General features: G+C 36.8%; 1 protein-coding gene across 1 annotated transcript in view; it reads right to left on the reverse strand.

Moving 5' to 3' along the window:
* Positions 1-720: 720 nt before the first annotated feature.
* The window catches only part of LOC106875238 (eukaryotic translation initiation factor 2 subunit 3), a 28195-nt gene continuing 16417 nt past the window's right edge, over positions 721-12498 (reverse strand). The window contains exons 6-13 of the mRNA XM_014923302.3: positions 10357-10451; positions 8773-8931; positions 7629-7763; positions 7365-7459; positions 3839-3983; positions 3099-3268; positions 1105-1277; positions 721-986 (exon numbers count right to left, since the gene is read on the reverse strand). Coding sequence (XP_014778788.1) covers positions 923-986; positions 1105-1277; positions 3099-3268; positions 3839-3983; positions 7365-7459; positions 7629-7763; positions 8773-8931; positions 10357-10451 — 1036 coding nt within the window. The 3' untranslated portion in view covers positions 721-922. The remainder of the gene's footprint in view (positions 987-1104; positions 1278-3098; positions 3269-3838; positions 3984-7364; positions 7460-7628; positions 7764-8772; positions 8932-10356; positions 10452-12498) is intronic.

Here is a 12498-nt window from a genome sequence, read left to right on the forward strand (position 1 = left end):
AAATGTAGGGCAGCATGTTATCACCATCACTGGAGACATCGAAAGACCATGACAGTTTGGGGAATCTTGACATTTGTGACGTCCATGTCATGTCTTACAGCCTTTACAGTGTTCACAAAGTACTGAGCAGCAGTCCTCATGGTGTCTGCATTTTGATACCTGGCACAAATCAACATGATACACGTAGCTATTTTCCAATATTCAAATGGATTTCAGTCTTCCATATCAGCTAATTTTCCTTAACTACAACTTTAAACTTCATGCTCTCCAACACCATTGACTGTTCACCAATACATCAACATGGTTGTACAAATAAGATGTTAGCATTGCAAACCATGAGGTTTGGAGTTCAGTCTCAATGCACTGTCTTTGAGCAAGTATCTTCTACTTTAGACCCAGACTGATTGGAAACTGAAAGAAACTCACAAATGTGTGTATCCCCCACTCATCTTAACATTACCCACTAATAAGCAAAACATCAAGTCAGTCGTTTGCAATTTTCCATGTAAACATATCTATCCATTGTACTGTTTTGTTTGAATAACAAAGGGGAATATTATTGCACTTGGAAACAGATGAGAGGTGATAGACCTCAGCAAGAATGTAAAAAGCAAAATGTAAAACAACAATAAGGATTTTGATAAGCAAAGAAAAAAATATTTTTATGACATGTAACTATATACATGCACAAACAAACAAAAAAACAACTCCACTAAAACATAGTCAAGAAATAATATTTATTAAACTGCTTCTGTGGTTGCATATTAGCAATGTCAGGCAATAAACCATGAAAATTTTGCACTTATTGCAAGTTATAGATGTCAAATGTTCTCTCAGAAAAATCTCGTTGCCAGTCCTAAGTAAGGGGAGGCATCAATTACATTTACATAGTTAAGAGTCTACCGATATGGTAATTGTAAGCTCACTCATCAGGACCAACGGGCTTTACTGTCAAACCACGACGAATTTGTCCCCAGCCAATTAATCTACAAAAGAAAAGATTCACCAGTTTAATTTAAGAAATATCGATTAATTTTGAAGAATCATCAATCTCATAAAATAAAAAAATGACATCATGAAGATTCTGATAAATTTTAGTTTTACCTCCAATGCTTTTCAACTCTCCGACTCAGAGCAATTTTCTCACCAATCTCTGTACAAACAGGTGAAGTCAGAACAATTTTAGCCAAATCAGCTTTTACAGCCAAAACTCTCCCACCAGTTGATAAAGAACCTATGTTTACCATTAAAGTTTCATTCTTAGCCAATTTTTGGACCTGAAAAATAAGAAACACGAATGAAAACCAAAGAACATCAACTAAAAAGCTTTTTGGAGAATACTGTTCCACATATTTCTAATGACTTCTCCAACAACTAGCCAACACTTAAACCTAAAGTATTAAATTGCTTCACATTCTAGCAATAATACCAAATGATATTTTGCTTATCTTTTAGTTTAAAACAAGTGATCCAAACATGAACTTTCACCCAATCAACAAGTTAAATACAAATTATTATAAACAAGCTTTAATTTTTTCTCATGTAAAAAAAAAAAAAATCTATAATCTGTTTGTTGCTTAACTTTTTTCTTTTATATGTTTCTATTATTGAATTGTGACCCATGCTGGCACACCACCTTCAGGGGTTTAGTCAGACAAATTGACCCCAACATATAGTTTACAACTGGTACTTATTCTATGGATCGTTTTTGCCAAATTGCTAAGTTACAGGAATGTAAACAAACCAACACCACTTGTCAAGCAGTGGAGAGGACCAAACACACACTATATATAGGCATGTCTCTTATATCCATGCCCCCTCCCCCAACACCCAGCCTGCACATAATCTGTCCCTAGCAAACTTCTCTCCTACATCCCATCTTCCCAACTCCCTTCCCTCTCTCCCAATCTCCCCTGTTGAATCTGTTCCCCCACAACATATTCTAACAACCCATCCGTCTGTTTCTGTCCACTTACTACATTCTCTCCCCTTCACCTCCCACTCTCCTTTTGCAATCTTACAAACTTATCTACTCACTCACCATATCTAATCCTTGATCTTACATATGCACCTCCCTGTAATTTGAGTGTACCCACCCCATCGCATCATCACCCCTCTCTCTGCTACTGAGATAGCCATATATCTTCTTTACTGCAAGATGCCTATTTCTGTCCCTCGGACTCTAACCTCTCATCTGGCACAAAACCACTTTTCGCAATACTACTCAGTTGCGGGATCTTGTCTTGTTATTTATTTAGTGACCTCATTGTTGTTCGTGTCATGTAAAAAGCACCCAGTAAACTCTAAGTGGTTGGCATTAGGAAGGCCATCTAATTATAGAAATCATGCCAATGCAAACAGAGTTTGACAGTCTTCTAGCTTACCAGCTCCCCTCAAACCATCCAACCCATGCCAACATGGAAAACAGATGTTAAATGAAGATGATGATGTGATCATACATAGATACACACATATACTACAGGATTTCACACAGCTTCAATCTACCAAATTCATTCATAAAGCATTGGTCAGTCCAGGACTATAGGAGAAGATACCTGCCCAAGATACCATGTAGTGGGACTCACAAACCACTGAGCAAAGTGAGCTTCTTAATACCAACTATATTGGTCACTTTTATTTTGTTATTAAGCTTGAATAAATGAGGACAAAGAGCAGAAGGCATCATACTGAGTGACTAATTCTTCAGTGATACAGCAAATCTTACTTGATTAACAGATTTCAGTTAGAACAGCAAGCAGATCAAGACCTCTTGCTTTTACCACATTTTCTCTCTTTTATTAATTTCTAAAACGCACAAAATTAAATAGTTTTGAAACTGAAATTAATAATTTTTTATTAAAGAAATGCCTAGTTAAATAATATTCAACTTCATGAAATAAATAAACCAACATTGATCTACAATAGAGAAATGTTCTTTACAATGCTAAAACATGAAAGAAAATTTCGTCACTAGTTTCCTTGGGGAAGAATTTTACTGCAACAATGGGAACCCTTAACTTGGTCCTAATAGTTATTAAATACATATTAAGCTGGCCACACTTTATTTGCAATTCTAACACAAGGTGTAAATGACAAACCTTTGCTCCTTTCTTGTCACCTTCAGTTTTCACACCCAATAATCGGCGGAGCAAAAAGTAAGATATTTCCAATTCTGTATAAATTTCTGGTAAGACACCAACACCTCCTAATACTTGCCCCACCATTCTATCAGCACGGCATAATGTTGGGTCAATTTTTGTTCCAACACCTACAAGAAAAAAAAAAAAAAATCAGTATACATAAAATTAAGAATGCATTTAGTGAAATTAGAGATTACAAATTAATAAGCATTATTTTTGAAATTACTTTCTGAATTAAAAACTTTATACTAAATATATATTCAGACACAAAAACTGGTTTAACCACATTAATCTACATTCCAAATCCCAGCTAATAATGACATATTTTATGAAATTCTTCATTACTTCCAAAATAAATTGTAACAAAAGGGTTAAAGTGAAATTTATAAATGGAAGCTAAAAACCTCAATGGAATGCACAGAAATAGCTCTACATTTAGAACATAAAACATTTTAGGTTGAAGAAATAGAAAACCTTTTTATGACTTTATTTCTACACACGTAAATCCAATAAATGTCCAAACAAATGATATGAAGTGAATTTAGTCAAATAAACTGGAGCTATTTCTATTTTTTACTAAGAAGACATCAACTATGATTTTATATAAACACTTCAACATTTACCAGTTTTATGGTGGACACAGAAAGAGTTAAAACTTTAGAGAAATATTTCTAAAAATTTCACAAAATAAATTATACCTATTAAACCACCAGGAACTGCATATTGTAAATCATTTTGCTCAGCAAAAAGTGACAGAATTCTGGATAAAATAGGTTTACATGACAGTTGGCCATCCTTTTCTTTGCTTACTATTCCAGGCCGTACTTCAATTTCTTGTCCAACCTGAAATATAAATATCAAATTAATACAAACAGTGATATTTCTTTTGACTAGCATCATCTGAAACTATGTCAACTCATTCATTCATGTCTGTTTTTTCACACTAGCAAGGATTAGAATTAAATGAATGTATTGAGGCATTGTTTTATAGCTGGATGCCCTTCCTGTCACTAACCTTTACCCGTTTACCAACTAAAGGATCTTTTATTTCACAAGTCTTCAAACATGCAAAGTCAGTGGATGATGTGTCAACAGGGAAATGACAATATTTACCACTTATAGTTTGAATTTTTCATGCAAGAACAAGAAATTGATAAAATCTGCAAATGCTTGGGATGTTATATGTTCTGGTGAGGACTATGTGATAGAGCTACTTTAGAACACAGTTCTGATATTATGTGTTGTCTGTTTTCTTGTTGTAGATATCTGACCTTACCATTTGTTTGATGTTGGCTGCAGATCTTGTATGATGGGCTAAGTATCTGTTATTCAGGGATATATATATCAACTCATTTCTTCTGCATAAGCTAATGTATCTACAGACTGTATTTACCCAATGTTATAGGTATTTGATGATTACTTTCTTAACAGTGGATGCTGTTTACCTTTTACACCGAACAATAAATATTTGTTGTTGTTGATCAGTTTGGAGTTTCTGCGTTCGGTCCTCTTCCAATTTAATGTAGGAGAGTTAGGTGTATATCTAAAGATATATAACCCACTCTCCTAAAGTGGTGACCCCGACGTTGATTTGTTCATACAGCCCAACTTGAAAAGTTCACATAACTTTCCAAAAATGGTGACTAAATGCCAGTAATAGACCAACTGTTCTTTAAGTCTTTTTCACTACAATTTTTTTTTTTCCTTATTTCGTCTGTTTGCCTTCGACAAACCGACTGGTGCGAGGCTAGTGTAGTGAGACTACCTATCGTCACTAGATACAAAACTACTATCGCCATTACATACAATCTTCTCATTTAAATATAAATAAATGCGAGCGTAGTAGAGAACCCATTCCTTGTCATCAAGTGACTGATTATTATTCGAATCGGCAACTTCTTCGAACCTTTCCCGCCAGAACGCAAACTGACCAATCACGTCGGGGTCACCACTTTAGGAGAGTGGGTTATATATCTTTAGATATACACCTAACTCTCCTACATTAAATTGGAAGAGGACCGAACGCAGAAACTCCAAACTGATCAACAACAACAAATATTTATTGTTTGGTGTAAAAGGTAAACAGCATCTAATTGTCCGGTTTTAGAGTAGCCTGAAATGTAGTTGTACGGTTCTTCATGCTGGTGTCGTTATAAAGACAACTTGGTTCAACCACATTCAAATGGGAGAGCTTGCTTAGACGTCTTGCTTGGTCGCTGTCTGCCTTGGTAAGAGACAGAATCGAAGCGGGAACGCTTCGATGTTTAAACCCACGCATGCGTGGTTAAAGATTCAGCAATGGCGCCTATGCTTTTTTGGCGCTAATATGACGTCACTACACACTGATATCCCAATTGACTCCAGCCCTTTCCTTTTCACTAATATATCCAAGAAAGACAGTTGGCTGTTGCTCTTTTTTTTTCACACTAAACAAGATTAATGTATGAGTTGAGTCCATCTGGTCTACAACTTGGAGGTGCTCTGAAGTGTTGCAAGGCTACAAAGGTGTCACCTTCAAAACTGCAGGTTTCAGTGTTGTATTTTCTCGAGTTAAATCTTCAGAACAGTCCACGTAGATACTTGCCATGAGATGGTGATAATGGAGCACCCATAGCCATCCCACCCATCTGCAGGCAAATTTTATTTTAAATTTGGAAGTTAGTAGTTGTTAGGCACACCGGTGACATCTCCATGATATTATCAACTGGTATTTTTGCATGTTAGTGAAAACTTGGGGCCTTTTATAGTCAAGTTCTGACAACCAACAATACTTCATCTGCTGGAACCAGTATAAAAGGCTCACCACATAAAAGTTATCATTCAATACATGTGTGGTAAGTTCTAGACATCAAACATGATGCATTGAACAAGTCACACTATAAAGTGTGCCAATTTTTTCCCATATGAAAGTGGTACTCTACTATGGCTTGAACCATAATGGCTAAAACAAACTAAAGAACCAAAGAATATGTAAAGAAATCCTCCTTGTGGGGCTATATTAATAGAAAACTTTACTCCTGACTCTTACTTGTACTGCCATTCGAATTAACATTCCAATACAAAATAATTAACAAACCATTGATAAACCATCTTTTTTCTGTTCATATAAAGTGTACATTTATTTTTAACACGTTTATGTACACTCAAACGTAAAAAGACCATCACTGTGGTAACTGTCCCACAAGAGAGAGATGGAGTATGAATAACATTATTGGAGTGTAGGACACACGTTTCTGCATGGTTACAGTTCATCAGCCAGACACTGAATCCACCACCCATGGCCTACTAAGAACTGCAGTTCTTATGTATAAATAGCAAATTAATAAATTGAAGGCTTACTGGGCATCAAAATTGTATGTGTATGAGAGGGCCAAGAAAATGTCCGGTTCTACTACATAGACACCTAAAACAAAAAATAGCTAAAGTGTGGTACAATCTAATAGGTTCTAATCACTTGTAAGTAGACATGCATTGTTAGGTATATGTACATGTAAGCACATAAATAAATATATATATTTATGTATACACATGCATGTACATGTGTGTATGTATATATATCTGCATATTATTAAGTCTACATCATTGGTCTCTTTGACAGCCTCATGTCCCTTGGACATCTCCATCACCCTTTTCATCACATATACTTCTGATGTCTATTGTCCATGTCCTTATCCCTTATGCCCTATTGCTCATCTCTCAATCACTCCCTTCCAATGCCCCATTAAGTGTGGGATCAAGAGGTGCCTTTAATCTAGCTGAAGACATGACAAATTCCCTAGTGCTGTTGCTATGAGGAAATGCACCAAATACACCCTATAATGGGGCCGGTGATAGGAAGAGTATCTTGCTATAGAAACCAATCTAATGACGAAAAACTCAAGACTTGATCCTCTGACTCACTAAGAAGTGTAGTAATATCCATAGAAATGGATGTAAAACAATGATGATATCTGTATGCAGGCATGTGTGTTATCTTAACAGGTGAAAGATACAAAGTGACTCAAGTGCCAAGAGTTTCTGTATAGCACTTGATAGGTGCCCTTGAGTCACTTTATAACTTCTACCAGTTACAATAATGAAATATTCGTGCATTGAGTTTTATTTATCTTGTTTTTGAACCAAACCCATACATGTATGTTTATAAGTGTGTGTGTGTGTGTGTGTGTGTGTGTGTGTGTGTATAAGCAAACATGCATGCATAAATAGATATCAATTCAAAATTACCTTCAAAACTCCTTTTAAAATACTACCACCAGCAACACCCCCTTTCACTTCATTCACTTCACAGCCTGGTTTATTGACATCAAAGGATCGAATAACTGGAAATAAAAGAAATACATTGTTTATAAATTTGAGGTATCAGATGAGATTTTGTAAAAAATCAAACTAATTAAATTTCTTAGAGAACTCCACAACACAATTTATGAAAACATACAAAACAGGATTGTAATCAAACAAGCATAATTAATATGTTGAATAGTAACTTACCTATTAATCTTGGTTCTGATTTAAAGTCTCTCAAAGGGACAGGTATTTTTTTATCAATATATTCGCATACAACATCAATATTATATTTCAACTGAGCAGATACAGGTATGATAGGGGCACCCTCAGCTATCGTGCCTGTAAAGGTAAAGAAAGAAGTATGATATTTGCTTTGTAATAAAGAGACAAATTATAACCAACAACATTTGAATTAACATGTTTGAATAAAGAATACTTTGAAGGGAAATGAAATGAATGATAGAAGAAATTCTCAAATAACACTATTTTATGAAATATCTTTCCTTGCATTATCATATCAACAGATGACCTACTTCAGAAACACAATGTGTTGGTCACGGAATTTCTCTGAAAGAATTCATAAGTATTCCTATTGCCTCTTTTGGGTGCTTTTCACAAAATACTATCTGGCTGTCTGTTGCCAAGAATAAGAGAAAAAAAATTACCCCAAAAGGATGAACGCCAAGTGTATGGTAACAGGGTTTGATCTTCTTTCTACCAATTTGCATCATTATATGTAATGTACAGATCAGATATTTTGTTTGGCTGTACTGACTATCTTTCAATTTCTAAAAAGGAATTTATTTGACCCTTTTGATTCCAACTGATTTGAAACCGCTCCACTGATTCTAAGGTACAAATTCCCTGCTTTAAAATTATCTAAATTTTAAAAATTCCATCAAAATTTCATGTTAATTTATGTTCCAAATACCAACTTGATTAATATCAAAGTTATTTAATTGAATTCATTATTTTCATAATTAATTGAAGCAAAGACAGCATATTTCATTAGAAATATAGTAATAAATGGGTTAATAAGGTTGCATTATTTTCTTAGACAAAAATTTCCAACAGAATTTTCCAAACCAAACAATGAAAGGTGGTGGTGGTGGTGGTGGTGAGAGAATCAAGAGAGTTTTGGATAAAATACCTGTACATCTCTTTATATTTTGAATTCAAATCCTGCCCATGTCAAGTTTGCCTTTTGTCTTTCTCTTGTTTTAGGAGTTTTTGCTGACTGTATTATTATAGTCAACAAAATCTCTTTAAAACAAGCTACAGTCTAATGGCTGACACCAGTAAAAAGAATAAAAGAATGCAATAAAATAACAGTCCAAGAGTCACTTACCTTTTACAAAAGCTAAAATCTGCTCGTATTGCTCCTTGGCTTGGGATTCTTTTACCAAATCTATTTTGTTTTGCAAAATAATAATGTGTTGCAATTTCATAATTTCTATAGCAGCTAAATGTTCTGATGTTTGTGGCTGTGGACACGGTTCATTACCCGCTGGAGACAAATGTAAATAGAAAATATATAGTACAACAAATAAACTGAGAGAAACATACTGAAAGCGTTTGTTTGAAATTACTAATAAAATACGTTAACCCTTTTGATACCAACCTAACTGAGAATGGCTTATGAGACAAGCTTCTTGTTTTAAACTTTAATATAAATTTAAGTTCCAAACACAAGTTTAACCCATCAGCATTCAGGTGATGCTTATTTATTCACAATGCTTTGTATTAATCATCCATTATGTCAGTTTCATTTTAGGATGACATTATAGGGTAGGTGTGAGATCTGGTCAGTGTGAACAAAAAACAGGTAGAATATTTGGGCTGGATATGGCCAGTTTAAATGCTGGGTTGGATTGCCTATGTTCAGACCACTGCAGGACAAAGGCTTCAGCATGTTCTCTCCATTACAGAATGGCTTCAGATCAAACTCGTTTGATGAGCCTACTCTGCCACACCGGCTCAACATGGGTTGGCAGAGGGATGCAGTTTTTTATCTGTCTTTTTCTACTGCTAATATTAGTGGTCTCAAGAAGGCAGCAAGCTGGCAGAATCATTAGCATGCTGGGCTAAATGCTTAGCAGCATTTCATCTGTCTTTACATTCTGAGTTCAAATTCTGTCAAGGTCGACTTTGCCTTTCATCCTTTTGGGGTCAATGTAATCAACTTACCCACTCACCCGAAATAGCTCTAGCCTTGTATCAAAATTTGAAAACCAATATTAATGGTCTCAGGACTGGGCTAGCTGGTCTCGTACAACTTCCACTAAGGCCTGACTCATTCATTGCATACTGCAATTGTCCAGCTAGACCTTGCACTAGCCAATTCTGAAATTTTATCTCTGGTCATGTTTTTTCCAGTGCTAACTGACATGCAATTGTTAAAAGAAAACTGACTATTTAAACCTCGCATATCTCAAAGAGCCTGTAAAGGATATGAGGAACAGCCCTTTCCTCCAGACCAAAGCAGTTTAAAAAATATTCAAGAATGCTTGAAGTCAGTCTAGTTACATTAAGGTATCAAGAGCTGTGTGTAAAGTGTGTTAGCTGCCAGTAAGGAATTCAAAAGATTAACCCTTTAGCATGTAAACTGACCTAAACATCCTACTTGTTTTATGTTTGAACCAATCGGATCTGGACCCTCACACTTATCCAACTATGTCATTCTAAAAATATACAATCATATCATTGAAATCCCAAAGTAATGAGATAATGCATGATTAATTCAAAACAGTGTGAATAGATAAGCATAACATTTGACAGAATAATCTGAAGGCTAAAGGGTTAAATATATCATCAACCTCACTTGTTTGATGCTGGTAGAATGCAACAGAAATATTAGATGTACAAGAACACTAAATTGACAACGACGTGTTAATGAAAAAGAAAGTTATTTACTAAAGAAAAATATACTTACCAATAAGTAAGAGAGCAGCATCCATGACAGCGGCTCCATTCAACATGGTGGCCATAAGAATGTCATGACCAGGACAATCAACAAATGAAACATGCCTGAGGAGAACAAATAAATTTACCATTAGCTATGATAAAAACAACATCAAATTTATCATTTTAAATAAACACATTTATTCCATTCAAACCTTTTTTAGATGACACAGGCAAAATAGCAGAGTGAATAGGGTTTTCAAGTTATGGACTGTAAGTTCATATTCCACTGTAGTTACTTCATTGTAACACTTATCAACATTGTAACATGCACTTTTCCATGCTTGCATGGCTCAGATGAAATTTTCTCAAGTTAATTATACATGGCTAGACACCCTTCTTGCCACCAACCCTTACCTGTTTCCAAGGTAATATTTTCCAAGGACCTGACGTTTTTTCACAGAGTATCGAAAACGAATGATACTGCTTGTGTGACAGTATCATGATACTGCTTGTGTGACTAGCATGGAAAGCGGACATTAAACGATGATGATGATGATGATTAAATGAAAAAAATGATTTACGTGAATACCCTCAGAAGAGTAATTGAAATAAATGGCGATTGTGGAGCCCCTCCACGCACGCACGCACGCATACACACGTGTGTCTTTGTAAATATGTTTGTATACATTTATGTATGTGTGTGTTTGTAAGAGAGAGAGGTTTGTTGTCATGTATACGTACATGCATAAATATACATACATCTTTGGATGTATGCATATGACAACACAGCCCTTGACTCACTCACACTCCGTCTCTTACAAACATGCATGCGCGCGCATACACACGTGTCTTTGTAAATATGTTTGTATACATTTATGTATGTGTGTGTTCAAGACAGGTTGCCCCTGGGAGCTCCTCTATGCTGATGACCTTGCCCTAATTGCGGAGTCACTATCAGAACTAGAGGAGAAGTTTCAGGTGTGGAAGCAAGGTCTAGAACTGAAGGGCCTTAGAGTCAACCTAGCTAAAACCAAAATCCTAATAAGTAGGAAGGTAGATAAAACACAAACCCCTTCAGGTAGATGGCCCTGCTCAGTATGTAGAAAAGGAGTAGGTAGTAACTCTATAAGATGTACCCGGTGCAAGCTATGGACACATAAGAGGTGCAGCAACATCAAAGGCAGGTTAACTAGCAAGTTAGTTTTTGTTTGTGGCAGATGTTCAGGTGCAATAAAGACTGCAAACAAACAGGAAACAACTTCTATCTCATTCCAGGGTGAAAAACTAGAGGTAGTCGATAGCTTCCGCTATCTGGGCGACCAAGTTAGTAGTGGGGGTGGGTGCGCTGAAAGTGTAGCTGCTAGAATAAGAATAGCCTGGGCAAAGTTTAGAGAGCTCTTACCCCTGCTGGCGACAAAGGGACTCTCACTCAGAGTAAAAGGCAGACTGTATGACGCATGCGTACGAACAACCATGCTACATGGCAGTGAAACATGGGCTGTAACTGCTGAGGACATACGTAAGCTCGCAAGGAATGAAGCCAGTATGCTCCGTTGGATGTGTAATGTCAATGTGAATACCCGTCAGAGTGTAAGTATCTTGAGAGAAAAGCTGAACATTAGAAGCATCAGTTGTGGCGTGCAAGAGAGACGATTGCGCTGGTATGGACATGTGGTGAGAATGGAGGAGGATAGCTGCGTGAAAAAGTGCCACACCCTAACAGTTGAGGGAACCCGTGGAAGAGGTAGGCCCAGGAAGACCTGGGCTGAGGTGGTGAGGCAAGACCTTCGTACATTGGGCCTCACCGAGGCGATGACTACGGACCGAGACCTTTGGAAATGGGCTGTGCGTGAGAAGACCCGGCAAGCCAAGTAAGATCGTTGCCAGTGCCCCTGGACTGGTTCTTGTGCGGGTGGCACATGAGATGCACCATTTTGAGCGTGGCCGTTGCCAGTACCGCCTGACTGGCTCCTGTAGGATTTTCGAGCGAGATCGTTGCCAGTGCCCCTGGACTGGCTTGTGCGGGTGGCACATAAAAGACACCATTTCGAGCGTGGCCGTTTTCGTGCGGGTGACACGTAAAAGCACCCACTACACTCTCTGAGTGGTTGGCGTTAGGAAGGGCATCCAGCTGTAGAAACTCTGCCAAATCAGACTGGAGCCTGGTGTT

This window comes from Octopus bimaculoides, chromosome 8 (assembly GCF_046866305.1).
Source record: "Octopus bimaculoides isolate indiv1 chromosome 8, ASM4686630v1, whole genome shotgun sequence".
Classification (NCBI taxonomy): Eukaryota; Metazoa; Mollusca; class Cephalopoda; order Octopoda; family Octopodidae; genus Octopus; species Octopus bimaculoides.